The sequence below is a fragment of the Choloepus didactylus genome, chromosome 6 (genome assembly GCF_015220235.1).
Source record: "Choloepus didactylus isolate mChoDid1 chromosome 6, mChoDid1.pri, whole genome shotgun sequence".
NCBI classification, from domain to species: Eukaryota; Metazoa; Chordata; class Mammalia; order Pilosa; family Megalonychidae; genus Choloepus; species Choloepus didactylus.
In genome coordinates this window covers 134,898,449-134,916,259 of record NC_051312.1, presented here as the reverse complement: position 1 = coordinate 134,916,259, position 17,811 = coordinate 134,898,449, and the positions used below count along the sequence as shown (strand labels likewise).

The 17,811-nt window shown below is 53.3% G+C and overlaps 1 protein-coding gene across 2 annotated transcripts; it reads right to left on the bottom strand.

The window, feature by feature from the left end:
• Nucleotides 1-1,330: 1,330 nt before the first annotated feature.
• ABCG4 (ATP binding cassette subfamily G member 4) lies at nt 1,331-15,846 on the bottom strand. 2 transcript variants are annotated; one of them, XM_037838845.1, is made up of 15 exons: nt 15,478-15,846; nt 14,581-14,830; nt 10,353-10,470; nt 10,109-10,241; nt 9,927-9,977; nt 9,572-9,717; nt 8,318-8,441; nt 8,068-8,182; nt 7,748-7,890; nt 6,832-6,930; nt 6,484-6,652; nt 6,301-6,401; nt 5,057-5,215; nt 4,801-4,919; nt 1,331-1,563 (listed from the first exon to the last, which is right to left on the bottom strand). In XM_037838845.1, the coding sequence occupies exons 2-15, from the start codon at nt 14,816-14,818 to the stop codon at nt 1,353-1,355; spliced, it is 1,926 nt and encodes a 641-aa protein (XP_037694773.1). In that variant the 5' UTR covers nt 14,819-14,830; nt 15,478-15,846; the 3' UTR covers nt 1,331-1,352. The 2 variants fall into 2 exon arrangements, with proteins under 2 accessions (XP_037694773.1, XP_037694772.1); XM_037838844.1 differs by lacking the exon at nt 1,331-1,563 and adding an exon at nt 2,880-4,617.
• Nucleotides 15,847-17,811: the final 1,965 nt, after the last annotated feature.

Here is a 17,811-nt window from a genome sequence, read left to right as displayed (position 1 = left end):
GGCTCTCAGGGCAGGGCTGGGCAGAGGCCCTGTGAATTCTAGCTTCCATCCAGGCTGAAGACAGTGCTGTATTTCATTTATTCGTTTAGACATTTGTTCATTCATTCATTGCACACATGGTATGGGGTTAGTACTGAGCACCCCGGCCCGTGTGTCCGTCCCGCATTAGGCCCTGGGGCTGTCAAGCTGAACAAGGCAGGCAGGGGCCAGACCCCAGCAGCCGTGGGACCAACCACGTGTTTATAATTGATGGTACGTCAGAGGCAGGCGTAAGTGTTAGGAAAACCCAGAAGAGGAAGTTACTAACTCTGCCTCTGGCAGAGGAGGCAACATTTGAACTAGATCTTTAAAAAATAATTCAGGAAAGGGAAGGGTTTTCCAGGCATGTTTGCATTTTTTTTTTATTAAATTCAGTTTTATTGAAATACATTCACACACCATACAATCATCCATGGTATACAATCCATTGTCCACAGTATGATAACATAGTTATGCGTTCATCACCACAATCTATCTCTGAACATTTTCCTTACATCAGAAAGAACCAGAACAAGAATAAAAAGTAAAAGTGAAAAAAGAACGCCCAAATCATCCCCCCATCCCACCCCATTTGTCCTTTAGTTTTTATCCCTTTTTCTACTCATCCATACACTAGATAAAGGGGGTGTGATCCACAAGGTCTTCACAATCACACTGTCACCCCTTGTAATCTACATTATTATATAATTGTCTTCAGGAGTCCAGACTGCTGGGTTGGAGTTTGGTAGTTTCAGGTATTTATTTCTAGCTATTCCAATAGCATGTTTGCATTTTAAAAGAAATTCTTAAAGGGTAGTAGTATGGGGTAGGGGGGATGGAGAAACCCTGTGAATATGGTCTCAGGGGTGACATTCCAGGCCTAGGAGACTCCTCCAGCTTCATTCCACTTACCTAGCCAGGCAAGAGCCCATCCACCTCCTTTTTAAATGGAAGCATCAGACATCACTTAATACAGGCAGCATGCACCGCACAAATGGCCACATGCAACACAGATAGCCACCAGTCACCCCAAGAAGACTCAAAACCACCCCCAGACATGCTTGGCAGACAGGATCCTGGCTGGACACAGCCTAGAGCTCCTCAACTATGGATACCACAGCCATGGAGTTTTATTAATAGCATATAATTCCTATAATTCAACAGACCTCTCGCAGACAGAAGTACTGTAAGTCATGCTGGGGGTGTGCCCTCTGTTTGGCCTTCTGATGGGGACCAGGTATTCTCAGAGCCACACAATGCAGAATTGTGCTGGGCATATCTGCCTGCCAGCACCGTGCCCAGGCCCTGACTCCTTCACATTGAAGGTGGTTGCATCACGGAAGATGCTCTCTGTCATATTTCAGGGAGAGCAGGCCTATTTCATAATGTTCGTGGAAGGGCAGAGTGCATATATGCCCCCCACTCAGCAAGTTACTGGGACTGGTCAGAGAAGTAACAGGCCAAGGAAGCAGGTGGTTCATGCTGTCAAGAGCGCAATATCTTGAGAGCTTGTTCAGGTCACTTCTCCGAGCCTCGGTTTCTTTTCTGTAAAAGAGAGAATGATAATACTCATCTTAGCAGCCTTGGAGAGGTTGTTGTGAGAATCAAAAGAGCTCTCTTTGCAAATATATGAGCCACTGTACACATGTTCTCTGTGCCTGGCTGGCCCTTGCTGGCTCCAGAATGGCTGTACGCCTTCTTTAGCTGCCTAGGGAACTTGCAAATATGTGGATTTATAGATGCTTTACCCTTTCAGGAATATTTGCATTTTAAAAGAGAAAAATTTAAAGTTAAAGAATCTTTATAAAGACAGTCTAATGTATATCATGCCCTCTGACTTGTAAAGAGCCATTTATTGGCATCACCCCAGGGAGAAGGTGGCACCCGGAATACCCCCTAAAGCTAACTAGAATTCCAGAAACTAGGACTAGGACATCTCCCATTTCCCACTCCCAGCTCCATTAGAAACACCCAACTGGTCATAGATTAGACCCCAGTCTAGCCCAGGGCACTTAGCTCTACATGTAGACCAACTAGAATGTTCTAAGCAGCTGGCAGGGTTGATATCATTCCTTCCTTCAGTCCCCAAGCTTCAGACACAGGAGAAAAGAGGGGCAGACGATGTGCTGCTTCTTGGGTCATCTTGCCGCCAGCCCTCAAGGCCCTCTGGACACTTGCCCACTCTAAATCTCTGGCCACAGGACTCACCTGCCATCCTGGGGGCTGATGGCTCAGCCCTGGTGAATGTGGCCAGGTAGGAGAGAAAGAGTAAGAAACAGGGAGAGCTGGGTGAGCCCAATGAGGCCCCTGCCACTCCCATCCTGGGGGCATGAGGCCCCGGGTCCTTTCCTGCTTTTTACTCCCCTTCCTGCCCACTAGGCACCTCCAGCAGCCCCAGAGGGACAACCAGGTTCAGTGATCCCCAAAGAGTCATGTATCACACAGACACAACCATTCCACAGACACAGGGTACCCACACACAGCAGGCAGATCAACCACCTCCAAGTTTACTAGCCAATGCAAAGAACGAGAAGCCTGGAGGCAGAAGACCTGGTCCTTCCACTCCCACTAGCTGAAGGTCCTTGGGCAAACCATGTCACCTAAGTCTCAGTTCTCTCATCAGCACAATGGGTTGTCATGTGAGATATTGCAGGGTTGGCAAGGGACTCCCTTGAGATAATGAACCCAAAGTGTTAATAAGATGTAAAGCATGATAGAAATATTTCATTAGATATAGTCACTAGCTTGATATATACCTTGGACTTACCATCCCCTGCCACGGGCTCCCTAAAGCCGCCCATCATGCCAGGTGCCATTCCCACACACATTTACACACTACATACTGTATAAATAGAGGTTTTATTAATAATGGATGATATCCCACAAATACAACTGGCATCTCTGTGTGATGGAGGGATCCGTGGCAGGGTGAGGGAAGGGGGATATGTACAGGAATAAAGTGAAAAAAGAGCTCTGGGAGAGGGGACACTCAGAAGTAGAATGAGCCTGCACCCCACCAGGAAAGCCAGACATGCTTTAGGTGTGTCTGCCACCCTGGTGCCCAGGGCATGCTCCTCTGATGCCCAGAGGCCACCTCGGCTGATGAGAAAGGGACAGGAGTTTGGAAAAGCAACAAAGAGGCTGGGGAAGGGGTGGGGGAGTGGGGATGCCAGCCTGGTGCGTGAGAGGAGGCCCATGGGGTGGCAATGGCCAAAGTCAACTTATGCCCGTGCCTGTGCTTGTGTTGGGTCTTAAACTCCAGGGAACTAGTGCCCTGTGCCACCCCTGCCTTGGAAGGAAGGGAATACTAGGGTGGGGGGAGGTGGAGAGGAGACACCTGCAGATACTGGAGACACCCCAAACAGCACCAGCTTCATCCTTAGAATATCCAAAGTGGGTCCCCCAGGAGGAGGTTGACACTGCCCTCCCTGTAGCACCCTCGCCCCACCCCCGCCTTGCCCCATTACTCTTCCGCTGAGCTGCAGGTGTTGGTGACTGTGTGTAGTGCTGAGATTGCCTTCTTTCATGTATGTGCCTGTAACTCCCGAGTGGGGAGGGTGCATTGCGGGACCGTGCATCAGGAGCAGCAAGAGAGGAGGGTTGGGTCTTTCCCCACTCACTCCCCAGAATAAAGTGCATTCTCTGGTTCCAGGGGCAGGTGGGAGAGAGACACAGACATTATTGCAGAGGTGCCACCAGGCTTTACCTGCCACCAGAGGTGATGGGGCAGAGGGGACAGGGGCATCCCAGGACCCCAGGCCTCTCCAGTCCCCAGGACCGGGAGGAGGGGGCTCAGACAGAAAACCCAGCTTCTGTCCCAGCAGTGGGGGAGATGGGGAGGAGGAGGGAGAGACTTCCAGAGTCCTTCCCTGTTCCATTCCAACATCTGTAATGGGACTTCCAGGGGACCACATCAGGGGCCAGCCCTGGAACCCCAACCTTATAGCAGCCCAGTTTACAAACACTTTGTGGTGGGGGACCCCAGAGGAGGCCACTTTGGTCAGTTGTATGTGGGGGCCTGGAGAGCCTCGGGCTCCCAGGCAGACAACAGAGGAGGATACCCACGGCAGGAGGGGGGCGGGGGCAGCAGCCTCCCAGTGGTCTTTGCATGCAGGTGTTGGTCAGAGTAGGGAGGAAGCTACGAACCGCGTCAATTGGGAAGACCCCTGGGCAGGTGTTGGGGGGCTGAAGTCCTCACCCCCAGGGCCAGAGCTGGGAGCGCAATCCACCCACCAGTCTGTGGATTTGCTGAGGGAGGGGAGGGCGGCTGCACCAGCAACCAGTGCCCAAGTCTACAAGGTTAAAACAGTCCTGAAGGACTGGGGCTGGGGGCTTCCAGCCAGGGGGGCTGGGCACAGGCCAGGGGCGAGGCTCTATCTCTCCGACTTGACCCGGTAACGGAGCACGAAGTAGGCCAGCAGCCGCAGGGCCAGGAAGAAGATGCCCAAGACCAGGAAGTCCATGTAGAGCTTGGCGTCCTCCACATCCAGTGCCCGGAGGATACTCTGTGGCTCCCGGAACGGGCACCGTTCCTCTAAGCATGTGAGGTCTCCTCGCTCCATGCCATAGATTGTCAGGATCACACCCTCAAAGCCGTACCTAGGCCAGCAGGGCCAGCAGAGCAGGGTTTGAGGCACAGGGTCAATCACCAGAGCCCGGCCGCAATGCATCCATCCCTGGGGGCCACCCAAAGGCACCAGACTTGGCACACGACACAGGAAGACCTGGGCCCGGCCTCCTGCGGGGAGGAGCAGGCCAGATGGTGAGGGCAGGGGTGCTGACCTGACATAGGAGAGGTAGGAACTCCATTGCAGGTAAGTGGGGATGGTCTTGAAGCTGACAAAGAAGCCCGAGAACAAGAGGACAGGGATGGCGGTAACTGGGCCCACGAAGGTGGCCACCTGGGCAAGAGCAAAGAGGAGTCGGGCTGTCACAGGGGTGCCAGGACAGACCCAGGACTGGGGTGGCCCCAGGGTTTCCCACTTCCTGCCCCCACTTCCTCCCACGAGAGACCCCATCCCCTCTGGGGGGCCCCCACCTGCAAGGAGTTAGAGGCAGCTCCGATCAGCAGCCCCAAAGACTGGGCCACCAAGGCGGTGGCGGTGGCCAGGGCTGAGAAGAGCAGGAAGCGGCTGGTCTCCGCTGGCTGGCCTGTCATCCAGTACACAATGCTGCAGTACACCACCGGGCACACCACCTGGGGAGCGGGCACAGGGCTGGGCAGAGGACTGCTGGGAGGGCTGGGCTGCAAGGCAGCGGCCCACTGCCCAAGACCCTCCACTCCATCCCAGCAGGACCCTTGAGCACACTTAGCGCCAGAGTGTGCCACACCTGTTCCTGCCTCCACACCCTTGTTCATGCAGCCCCCTTCCTCTCTGACTCCATGAACCTCATTCACCTTCCAGTCTCATCTTTTCCATTAGGCCCACTCTGACCAGTTCTCCCTCCTTGGAGCTCCCAGAGTCCTGCCCATCTGTACCAGCTTAATGCTTATATTGTGAATCAACTCTATATATGAGGGGCTTTTGTTTCCCCCATGAAACTATCAACTCCTGGAGGGTAGGGATCACGCCTGCCATGTACAGTTGTGCAGGTTGTTCTCTGCACAAGGGTGCTCCACCAAGAGCTAACTAGAGGCTGAAACCCAGCCTGTGCTCTGCTCACTAAGCTGTGCACTCCAACACCATGCACCATGCACCCTGAGGAAGGGTCACCTTTTCTCTGATTGCACAAAGCTGCCTTACATTTTAGCAGGGGGTCTGCCACAGTGCTGGCACAGGGTGGTGGTGACACTATGTGCCAAGCACTATTCAAAGTGCTCTACATGTATTAATTCACCTGATCTTCACACATAACCCTGAGGTAGGGACTACTGTCATCCCCATTTTATAGACAGGGACACTGAAGCAAAGAGACAGTAGTCAGGTGATTTGCCCAGGGGTCTCACAGGCAGCAAGCAGCAGGAAGTCCCCAGAGCAAGCTAGGCTCTTCTCTCCAGCCTCTAATAAGGTTTACAAGGTCATTTGTGGGATTGTGACTTTTGGCATTTTCTGTTTGCCATCACTTGTTCCCACTAGAATGTAAGTTCCCCAAGGTCAAGACTATGCCTGTCCTGTTTTGCTGCTGTACCCCCAGTGCCAGGCACAGTGCTCCCCTCCTGTTTGCTAAATGAGAAGAGGGGAAGAAAAAGATGGAAGAGGACCAGGCTGGCAGAGGCGAGGTAGAAGGATGGAGGGAGCAAGACAGGGTGGAGTGGTGGGTGGGTGGGAGGAAGAGGCGCACCTGAAAGGGCACGTCAGCCATGGTCTTGGCCAGGTAATATGCTTTGAGGCTGTACCAGTAGTTGAGGTGCTCCCTCATGAAAACTGCCATCTCTAGGGGGACTGAGGAGACAGGCAGATGAGACACTGCTGGCCAGCACCTTGGCCCCACCCCATGCCCTGGGCCCAGGGCAGGCCAGCTCACAGGTGAGCACGGTGGGCATGAGGGCGGCAAACATGAGGAAGAGCATGGAGAAGAAGAGGCAGCCGGTGTTGTTGAAGACCTTGCTGGCATCATTGCCAATGTGCAGGTAGAGGAGGCCGATCAGTACGCCGATCAGCACGTGGGACATGAACCGCAGGTGGGTCAGGACCTGGAGGGGAAGGGGGAGATGTGGCAGGGGCTCAGAGAGGCCCTTACAGGCTCATTGACCCACAGGTGCACTGGGGGGCCCCAGGTGGAGGGGCCCCATTCCCATCCCAGCTGCTGGGTTCCCGAGCCCCCAATGGCCAGACCAAGGTCAGCCTCTTCTGGCCCAACATGATGCCTCACCGTGTCCCTAAGGATGGACAAGAAGGTCCTCTTGAAGAGGATGCAGAACTGCGTGAGGGTGCTGGTGGCAAAGGTGTGACTTTCAATGGGATCCACTTCCTGGGGGGGAGGAAATTGGATGGAATAAGCTCTCCACCCCACCTCCACTGCCCTCCCAGCTCAGCGAATGGAAAGACTCCACACCAGAGGACCCCACGGCAGAGGCCCTCCCGGTCAACAAAAAATCCTCCACCGTGAAGCTGTGGGCCTGAAGGTGGGTTTGGGGGTATGAGTCAGAGGGAGATCCAGAAAGAAACCCAAGGAAAGGGGCAAAAACTCGGGTCACTTCTTTGTTTCTTTACTTCTTAAAAAACCGTACTCTAAGGGTATTATTCTTTATCCCTCCAGTTCCACAATAGTATTATTTAATAATGACAGTTATGACAACCAAGACAACAATAATTAACCCTTCCAGTTTCCAAGGGTTATAGTACCCCATTTAAGGAACTGGCTCTGAACAATCATCTGCTGTAGCAGGTACAGAGCTAAGAGCTTGATGTGATTATCTAATGGGTCCTCACAATAGCCCTGTGAAGTTAAAGATCATCACCTCCAGGTTAGAGGTGACAGTAAGCCACGCCAGCCACGAGGCCAGAGACACAGTGTCTGTCTTGCTGACCAGGGGGTCACTGTGCTGAAAAGGAGGACAACACGATGTGAATGCTCAGCAAGAATTTGTTGAATGAATAAATGAAAGAGAAAACCGAGGTTCAACGAGGCTAATGTGCCCAAGGCCAGCCAGGTTCTTCCAAGTCCTGTGTTCTACCCGGGAGTCCAGGTCGTGATGCCTCTGGGGACAGCCTCCTTGGCAGAGTCTCTGTCCATGATCCCACCTCCCTCCCCCTCTGCCCTCTGGGCCCTCTCCACCCCTACTCACCAGAGGGCAAGGGGGGCAGGGCGCAGGGGCCTCGTTCTTCTCAGGGCTGCTTTTCTTCTCGGCCATGGCACAGAGCCCGTTCTGCACAGCCCTGAACAGCATGGGGTTCAGGTCTCCATACTCCCCAGAGGCCACCTCAATGACTGGGGGACACAGAGGACAAGGCTCAGCTGAGGGCCACCCTCGCTTCCCAGGCCAAGGCAGCCCCTCCTTGGGGGGTGTGGGTACAGCAGGTGACAGTGAGACCTCTGCTCCCAGGAGGCCCGAGTGCCTGAGCCCCCAATGCCATGTCCCAGCCCTGCCAACAGGCCCCCACTCACTGAAGTCAGCCGGGTTGTGGTAGGTGGGGCAGTGTAAGCCCAGCCCCTTCAGGTAGGGGATCAGGTTGGTGACCATGCCCTTGAAGATGCACTGTCCCTGGCTCAGGATGTAGAGCTGAGGCAGAAAGAGAAGGCTGGGAAAATGCGACTGGGGGGACAGGCTGGGGCCCCAGGAGGAAGGGGGTCTCTTCTGACCCCCTTCCCTCTCCCCACCTCAGACCAATCTTCTCGGAGGCCTGGAGGCACTCACCTTGTCAAACATCTCAAAGAGCTTGGCGCTGGGCTGGTGGATGGTGCAGATGATGGTACGGCCCCCCTGGGCCAGGGACTTCATGAGGGACACCACTTGGAAACAGGAGGCACTGTCCAGACCACTGTCCAGAGAGAGGCCATCAGTGGCCGGTGAAGTGGGCAGGGCCAAGGGAAGGGAGTGTTCAGGGCAGGGCAGCTGCTAAGAAGGGAAAGGAGCTGGCAGCACAGGATTTCTCTGGCCTCTTATATATCCTATATGCCCTGTACAGTTCAGTCATTTGGAGGAAACAGGAAGCCCTGAACACCATCCAGCTTAGCACTTGTTGACTACCAGGCACTGGCATTACAATGAGGAATAAATAAGACATAGACTCAGCTCTGGAGGGAGAGTTAGATAAGTGCACAGGAGATTTTTAGATCATGTGGAAAGTGCTGTAGAAACACGGTGGGGGAAAGGAGGAAGATTTAGTTCTGCTGTAAGGGCTGTTGGAGGGTGCTGTAAGGTTTCCCGAGGGAGTATGGAGGAAGTCAGAGCTAAGCCAGATGAAGGTAGAAGGGGAGGTGTGGTGGTGAAGGGCATTCCAGGCAGAAGACATAGCATGTACAAAGCTTGGAGGCATGAAACACATGGTTTGACCAGGGAATTATAAGCAATTCTGTATTATTAGAGCATAAAATGCAAAACAAGGTGAAGCGAGACATGAGGTTGGAGAAGTAGGTTGGGAGCAGGACCTTGTAAGTCATCTGACTTTACTCTGAGGGCAAATAGGAATGATTGCATGTTTTTAAGCAGGGAAGTGAGCGGGGCCAGATTTGCCTTTTAGAAAGATGGTTTGGGCTGCAGTTTGGAGGAAGTATTGGCTGGGACAGATTGGAGATGGGGAGATAGAAGTCTGTTGCAGAAATGCAGGCAAGAGGTGATGATGCCTTTAACTTCAGCACTGGCTCTGGGGATGGAACAGGGACAAATCTGAGAGATATCAAAAGGAGGTCGAGTCAACAGGACTTGGTGATTGATTGGCTGTGGTGGGGAGAACAAGAGGGAGCTGTCAGGAGGACATCTGACTTTCTGCCTGGGTGAAGGATGGGCTGTTCACCATGACAGGACACGCCAGGTTGGGGGCAGAGATGGCAAGGATAGAGATGAGGCAGAGGCTCTTCTCTTGGCTCTGGGAGGCTGCCAACAGAGGCTCTGGCCCCTATTTGAGAGGGAAAGGGGGGCATCCTGGTGGGAAAGGAAGGGGAGAAGTACCTGGTGGGCTCATCAAAGAACATCACAGGTGGGTTGTTGACCAGCTCCAGGGCGATGGCCAGGCGCTTCCTCTGCCCACCAGAGAGCAGGGCTGTCCTCGTGTGGGAGCAGGACATCAGGCCCAATGCCGTCAGGATCTCCGTCACCTGGCCCAGCCCCCCAACCCACTCCAGGTCAGCTTCAGACTCCCTGCTTCCCTCGGGCATCACCCCAATTGAAAAGAAAAAAAATCTCCCTCAAGTCCACTGTCCTAGCCTTGGCCACCGCTCTCCCACCCCCACCCTCACCTTGGGGCCCCGGAACTCAGTGGCACCTGAAAGGGCAGTGGTCCCGTTCCCTCCCCTTGCCCACTCACCAGCTCCTTCTTCACCTCTTGCTTCTCACTCAGCTTCAGATTAGCAGAGACCTGGGACCCAGAGTGGCCTAGTCAGATATCTGTGAGTCAGGGGCTCTGCCTTAAGCCCTCAGCCAATGAGGAAGGGGGGACAGCAGACAGCATGGGGGGCAGGGAGGAGGGGCTGGCCATCTAGCCCTCACCATCATGGCTTCCAGCACCGTCAGGTGTGGCAGCAGCATGTCGTCCTGCATGATGTAACAGGACATCTTGCGGAAGGTCCTCAGCTCCCGCGGCCTCCCGTTGACTAGGATCTGCCCCTTCATGCCGGTTTCCCTGCAGGAACATTGGTTGGGGTTGGGGGTCAGGTGTCCCCCACTTGGGGACATTTTCACCTGCTCCCCAGGGGGTCCTTCTTCCTGGGTGCCACCCCAGCCTCCTCCTCACCTGTATCCTGCCAAGATGTTCATGAATGTGGACTTGCCAGCTCCTGACGGGCCCATGATGCCGATCAGCTCCCGGCGGCAGAATTTGCCAGATAGGCACTTGAGGAGTGTCTTATAACCTGCAGTCAGGGAGGGAGGGACTTTTGGTCAGGGCTGCAGTGAACAGGGGCACCCCAACACTTTGAGGAGCAGCCGAGACTACCAGCGACATAAGCAGCCCCTACTTGGTGTGACTTAGTTGGGATGGAGGAGCAGCCCTGACAGCCCCACCAGTACCCCTCACCTTCTCATCCAGGAATGACCACCACTAATCTCAAAGGACAGGAGGCAGCAATCCTTTTCTGAAGATCATGGGAAAACCCACACATCTCACAGATGGACATGGAGAGTGGGTCACAATTACATGAGACCTGCTGCTCTTCTCCAAATACAGCCATCACTGTCTCACCTCTGTGAAGACTTACCCAACTATCCATCCTGATCTGGCTGGCTCTCCTCTGTGCTCTGATAGCATTTCTCCTATGCCAGCAGGTCTGTGACTTGATGTGCTTGTCACTCACCTCCCTCCCCCAGCCTCTTAGTCAATGAGCTTCTTGGCGTGTAGTAGATGCTAAATAAGTGTTTGTTCTCTGAGTGCGTGTTCTCAGAACCTTAGCCTCATTCTGAAAAAGCCTTCCTACTTTGTGTTCTCTCTGCCCACTGGGCTTGAGCCTCCAGCCCCTAAGATGGCCCAGTAAAATTCCACCTTTCATTCATTCATTGGGAGGTAGCATATGCATTAAGAGCACCAGTTTAGAGTCAAGTGGATCTGGGTTCAAATTCTGGCTACACACTTACCAGCTGTGTGACCTCGGGCAAGTTGCTTAACCTCTCTGAGCTTCAGGTCCCTCATCTGTAAAATGAGGATGACAGTGCCTATCTCATAGGGTTGTTGTAAAGATTCAATGAGATAATATATGTGAAGCATACAGAACAGTGCTTGGCACATAGGGTGCATTAAAAGTGGCACTTTATTATTAACTCCATTTGTCAAATGCTTATTGATACCTGGTCTATGCTAAGCTCTGTATCAGACCCTGGACAAAATTTTAAAAATAAGGAAAACACAGTTTTTGCACCCAAGAAATTCCAGTCTAGACAATAGAGCATCTATGATCCAAGGAAAAATAAAATACGGGTTATAACAGAAGTACAAATAATGTGCTTTGAGAATGCAGAGAATGGAATCAACAGGGGTCGGAGGTCAAGGGGAAAGTCAGGAGGCTTCATGGAAGAGGTGGCATTTGAGCTAAGGTATGAAGGATGAGCAGGATTTCAAAAAGCAGAGAGAGGGAAGGCAGAGGCATTCCAGGCTTTAGGAGGAAAAGCTCTGCTGTGTCCAAGTGTATATATTGTCCAATCTAGAGGACAGAAGGCAGAAACTGTATGGAGTTACTTGATGAGACGTGGGGGTTGTGGTGGGGAGGATGAAGCCAACAAGGAAGGCCTTGCAGACCTACATCAGGTGAGGAGGAGACCCCAATCCCCCCACCCTAGCACTTTCCACACTACATTCCTCCTCTGACCCCCACAGAACCCAATTCCCACTCCACTCTGCCTACTTAGAGGAGATGGTGAAGGGACGCCAACTTTAACCCTCCCTCCACAGCACGCAAGCCAGTGCTCTGGACCCAGCTGTCCATCTGGACACATCCTGTCAGAAGGGGGGTTGGCACTTGCCCACTGCCGGGTCCTCATCACACTAACAGCCTGGATGGGGTTTTACAGTTTACAAAGCCCCTTCCCTCAGCTACTCCTCTAACAACCTGGATGAGGAAACTGGGGCCCAGGGGCATCCAGTGACTCACCCAAGGTCACACAGCAAGTTCTGTACAGGGAGGGGCAGTCATGGGCTCCAACTCTCTGCCTCAGTCATGATCGCCATCAGGCAGAAAGACGTTTGGCTGTGCACTCCAACATATGCCTTTCAGAGCCACTCACAGGAAGCGAGTTCTTTTGCAAGGGAAGAAATCAGCAGTGATGAATCTTCCCCTCATTTAATCAGAGCCAAGCACCAGATTGAACACTGATGCCTAATACAAATATCATCTTATACTTGCCTTCCACAAGGCACTTTCACAGACACCATCTCAACTGAGCTTCGTAACAAGCCTGTGCAGTGGGTATTCTTATCATCCCTGTTTACGGATGAGGTAAGAGAGGTCAGAGAGGCAAACAGCCTGCCCGAGGTCACACAGCTAATGAGGGGCCAGGAACCCAGGTCTTTGGACTCCTGCTTTACCGCAACTGCTCGGCACGAAAGGGGCCCTGCCAAGCCTTCAGGCTGGAGAGACACCAGCCAGGAACAAATCACTTAGAATCCTCACCCCTAGAAACAGCAAGTTATCTTCTTTCTCTAAAGCAAAAACTGATAACCAAAGATCCGTGGCCCCCGGGAGATCAGAGGGTCCAGCAGCTTCTGGAAATGAGACGCAAAATATTGGGTGCGTATGTGCAGTCTTGCGGGGAGAGGTCCATGGCCTCTGGCAGATTCTCACAGGAGTCCATGACTCCAGAGAAGCTTCAGAGCCGCTACTATAAAGAAAAGTCAAAGGTCCAATGGAAGAGGGAAAGCAACAAGAACCCTCACTCTGTGCCAATAATGTAATAGAAAGATCACGAGATTGAAGTCAGGAGAGCAGTGTTCTAGTCTTGCCTCAGTCAATGGCTCTAAAATTTCGTCAAGTCACTTCATCTTTCAGGACCTCAGTTTCCTCTGTAAAATTGGGATGGTATGTCTCCTTCCAAGGGCTTAACAGATTTATTGTGAACATTAAGTGAGACATTAATACTAATTAATAGGAAATTGTTTTGAAAAATAAGAAATGCCACATAAAATTAAGTGGAACTGATGGCACAGGCTTACCTGGCAGAGGCAGAAAAACCCCTTTCCCCTTGCTCTTTTATTTTTTCTCTCTGCCTGTCCTAAGTTGATTTCTGTCTTCCAAAAATGGGCAGAGGGATTCAAGGGAAAAGAGGAATCAAAGAGAGGAGGACAGAGGGCAGAGAAAGGAGTGAAGAATGGAAGAGATGGCAAAAATGGACAGTGGAGTGGAAAAGGAGGGAAGGACCAGGTCAGGGTGCCAATTTGTGGCTGGTGAGTTGAAGAAACCAGAGAGCTGGCCCATCCAACCCCACTTCTTTTTCATCTTCATTTATCCTTAAAACTATGAGGAAATGAGAGGCCTGAGGAAATAAGAGCTACCTCGTCATTTCTCCCAGAGTTGGTCTCAGGGCCTGGAGGGCAGCTTAGGGAGGGGGCGCTGGGCAAGGAGCCCAGATGCCTCAGTTTCCCTTGACTCAGGCCCTGTGATCTCTTGACTGCTCTTGGGAGTGAGGGTGGGGACCACAGAGACAGCACCTGCTCAGCCCTGTGCTGAAGCACCCCAAACCTATTTCCTAAACCTCAGAGAACTATGTGCCAGCTCCACCCCTGGCCCACACCCAGGCTGTGGGAAAAGCCCCAGTTTCTCTATTCCCAGCTCAAGCTGCCCAAGGCAGACAATGCAGGGGATGGTCAGGGTTCAGGGGAAGTCAGAGCTCCAGGCCCTACCCAGACCTGTCCCAATGAGGAGAAAGGGCTGGAGATGGGAATGCTGTTTTGCCAGGCAAGTTAAGAGAAGCAACAGAAGAGTGCACAGAAAGTCAGAAAACCTGGCTTGTAGTCCCAGCTCTGCCACTTATTAGTAGTATGACATTGGTCAAGTTACTCAACTTCCCTGGGCCTCAGTTTCCTTATTAGTAAGCTGGGGGTGACATCTCTCCTGCCAAACCTCCATCCTTCCTGCTTCCGAGGATTGTGGCAAAAATGAAGTAAGATGATCTGAATGAGACACCTTCAAAAATTAGCTGTGTCCTAAAGGTACAAGGGAGGCAAATCCCTACAGATACAACCACCCCATTTTCTCATACCAGCTTTCAAAGGCAGGATCCTATGTAAACTCATCAAGGACCACTCAAGGACCAAGGAAGTAGAAAAGCATCAAAAGCCTATTGAACCTATTGTGCCCCCAACCCCAACCCCATACTCATGCGGAGGGGGGCTGAGAGGAGCACAGACCCTGGCACCTCAACTGAGGCACAGATTTTAGGGTTCTCACAGGGCCCACCGATTTAGGACCTCCCAGACCTGAAGCTCCAGAAGAGACAACCCAGTGGGGCCCACAGCTCCCCACCAAGCTGCTCCCTACCCCGTTTGCGCCAGCAGGGCCCTTCCCGCACGGAATAGGACAACTCCACGAACTCGATGTCCACCGCTGAGCGCTTGGGTAGGTGAGAGAAGCGCTGGGCTTCAGTGATGTGGTTTTCCACCTTCTTTAGGTGCGTGGTCAGCACCGGGGGCTCCGCCCCGTCTTCCAGCGCCACAGCCATGGCCACAGACCCCGGTCCTAATCCACAGCCCACGGCGTCCAGCGCCTTCTCCGCCATCACTCTACCGGCCTGCAGGGAGAGGGCCTGCTCAGTTCGGGGCAGACCCCGAACCCCAGCTCAAAGCTTCCCTTACTGTCGAGTGCTGCCCCCGCCCCACTCCCCACCTCTTTCTCAGGGCAGATCCGCGACTGTCAGCTCCCGACTCCCCGCCGCTCGGTCACCGCCCCCCACCCCCCCCAGTCCCCATCCCCCGCGCGGCTATGTTCGGTCTACACCGCTCCTCGGTCCCGGGCAGCCCCAGCCTCAGCCTAGCCCCAGCCTAGCCCCCAGCGCGGCGCCCTGAAGCCTTCACCCGTTCCCTCCTCCCTGCGGCAGCGCTAATCTCCTTACCCGCAGGCCGGCAGCCCATGGGACGGGGTAATGGGGGTGGGAAGGGGCAGCAGCGGAGGCTACCCTCTAGGAGGTCAGAGTAGGGGGTGAGTGAGGAGTGGACAGGGAAGGAGAAGGAGGGGGCGGCTCTGGGCCTCCCGCTGCATCCCCCTCCCCATCCATGGGCGCGACACCCGAGCAAGGTCCCTCCCGCCGGCGCTCCTGGGGCCGCGCTCCCTGGGCTCTCCCCAAAGACAGACTCACCACCCGGGCTCAAAACCCCCCACCCAATTCCCCCCGTCCCCCGTAACAGGCTCAACCCCCCTATCTCCAGCATGCCTAGTCACCTTGACGCGCCCCTGGGCCAGTGCGGGGCCGAGATGCTTGGCGCTGCCACGGGCCGGAGCTGGCGACTCCCGGCTCTTCTTACCTGCCTCGGGCTGCGGCACCGGTCCCGGCTCCCAGTCCCGGCGGCGCGAGCCGGGGCGGGGCCGGGGAGGGGCGGGTGCCAGGGGAGGCCCCGGGCCGCGGATCAGAAGAGATAACAAGGTTGGGGAGGAGCGGCTGGGGACGCGCCCCGACTCTGCTCGGCTGCGCACACCCAATTCCCTGAGCCTGGTCCTCGGCGCGGTGTCCTCCGGAGCCCGCGGGGCGACTGCGCTGTCCTGCAAGCTCCTGCTCCCGGGTCGTGCTGCTCTTAAAGGGCCCGCACCGGCCCGCAGGCCGCGGGGGACGAGGATGGCAAAGAAGAGAGCAGCGCGTGAGACGCGGCGGGGGGGGGCGGCGCAGTGGGGAACCCAAGGATGGGAGGCTGGCGGCGAAGGGAGGAAAGGAGACCTGCAGTCAGTGGGCGTGGGTCCCCGGATTACAGACTAGGGAATGATTGTGGTGGTAGTGCTGGTGAAAGTGTGGTGCTGATTCCATCTCTCTCAAGGGATTATGAAGCTATCAGCCTGTCTGCCCACCTCTCCCACCCCAAGCCCGCCCCCCCCCCAAAAAAAAAAATTTCCCTTAGTTCTGGCCCTTGAGCTAGGGCTCAGGCCTCCCCCCACCCCCAGGACTCCTCAAACTAGGTAAAAAGGCTTTGGAAAGCAGAGATGTTGGGACAACTCCTACAACCTGTATAAATACACATTTTCCCCCGATCCTCCTAAGGACAAGGAGATTAGTTAAGAAGAGAAAGGGGTAGTGACTTTGGGGGCACTTGCAGGCAGCTCCAAGGTTAAACTAATTCCCAGAGCTCAGCCTGCTCAGACTGTAGAAACCTTTATTTTCCCAGGCAAATTTGGGCCTTCTAGACAGGCGCATGCCTGACCTGGAGACACATGTATGCCGCCACATGCACAGGATGCACATACACAGCCTTTGGCGTTTTCTTATACACACGTGCAATCTCTCCCTCACCCTACATGCCTTCCTTGTAGGTCCCCAGAGCCCTCCTGGGGCTTTCCCCTGCTCTGCCTTTCTCAAGCCATTCCTTTTGGTCCCTGCCGGCCCCAGCCGCTGTGTCTACAAGGGGTAAGTAGGTTAGCCAGCTGCGACACGTGACCTGAGCGATTAAGTTCCCACCTGTCACATAGCAGAGATTGATGCTGAGGGAGGTTGCTGGTGCTGCTGAGGCTTTTCCTTACAGCCCTGGAGGCTTCCAGCCCCTGCAGGACATCTCCAGATACCACCCTGTAACTGTGAGGTTTATGTGGGGTTTAGATCTGCCCTCCCTATCTCTCCCCACCCACTTCCATCAGCACCATTCCTCAAGATCAACCTTCCCATTCTCTAAATGGTTCAGGCTTGCCGCCTTTTCCCAGGAGGATCTCCCAGAGATCCTCCATTCTCCAATGCTCTATGATAGACTCTTCTACCCCCCAACAGTTGCATTTATTGAGCAACTACTGTCTACCAGTATCTCATTTAATCCTCACGATATGTCTATGAGGCAAGTTTTGCTAGCTCTCTTTTAGAAATGAAGAAACTGAGGCACAGGGAGGTTAAGCAATGTGCCCAAGAGAACACGTCTAATCTGTAGCAGAGCAAGGGCTTGAACCCCAAAGTTCCTGCTTTACCCACTCTGCTACTGGGCTTCCCATAACCATTTCCCCATATAGACTGCCTCCTTCCATTTTTTTTTTTTCAATTTGGATTTTTTTTTAATTTCTCTTTTTCCCATCACCACCATCCATTATCAAAACTTTTTCATCACCCAAAACAGAAACTCCATACTCATTAAGCAAAACTCCCATTCCTCCCTCTCCCCAGCCCATGGTAACCTCAATTCTACTCTTTGTTTCTATGAATTTGCCTATTCTAAATGATTCTTACAACTGGAATCATACAATATTTGTCCTTTTGTGTCTAGCTTATTTCACTCAGCATAATTTTTTCAAGGTTTCATCCATGTTGTATCAGAACTTCATTCCTTTTTATGGCTGCATAATATTCCATTTTATGGATATACTGCATGTTGTTTATCCATTCATCTGTTCTCCATTTTTTAGAAAGGCTCTTTGTTCTCTCAAGATAACCTCCATCTTTTTAATGCTACCCCTTCATTCCCTGACACACAACTTTCTGAAAAATTCCCAAGAACGTTTCTTCTCCTTTCTTAGGAACACACTGTTCCCCATTCCACAGAACAGACTTCTCCAACTTCTGAGACCAACATTTCAAGTCTTGTGTCAATT

What these genes read in the sequence shown, in the direction of transcription:
- ABCG4 (XM_037838844.1), bottom strand. Translation starts at nt 14,818, where the DNA reads ATGGCGGAGAAGGCGCTGGACGCCGTGGGCTGTGGATTAGGACCGGGG. An exon ending in CCACAACCCGGCTGACTTCA is followed by an intron (nt 7,891 to 8,067) that starts GTGAGTGGGGGC and finishes TGTGTCCCCCAG; the next exon opens with TCATTGAGGTGGCCTCTGGG. An exon ending in CTGCCTCTAACTCCTTGCAG is followed by an intron (nt 4,920 to 5,056) that starts GTGGGGGCCCCC and finishes GCTCTTGCCCAG; the next exon opens with GTGGCCACCTTCGTGGGCCC.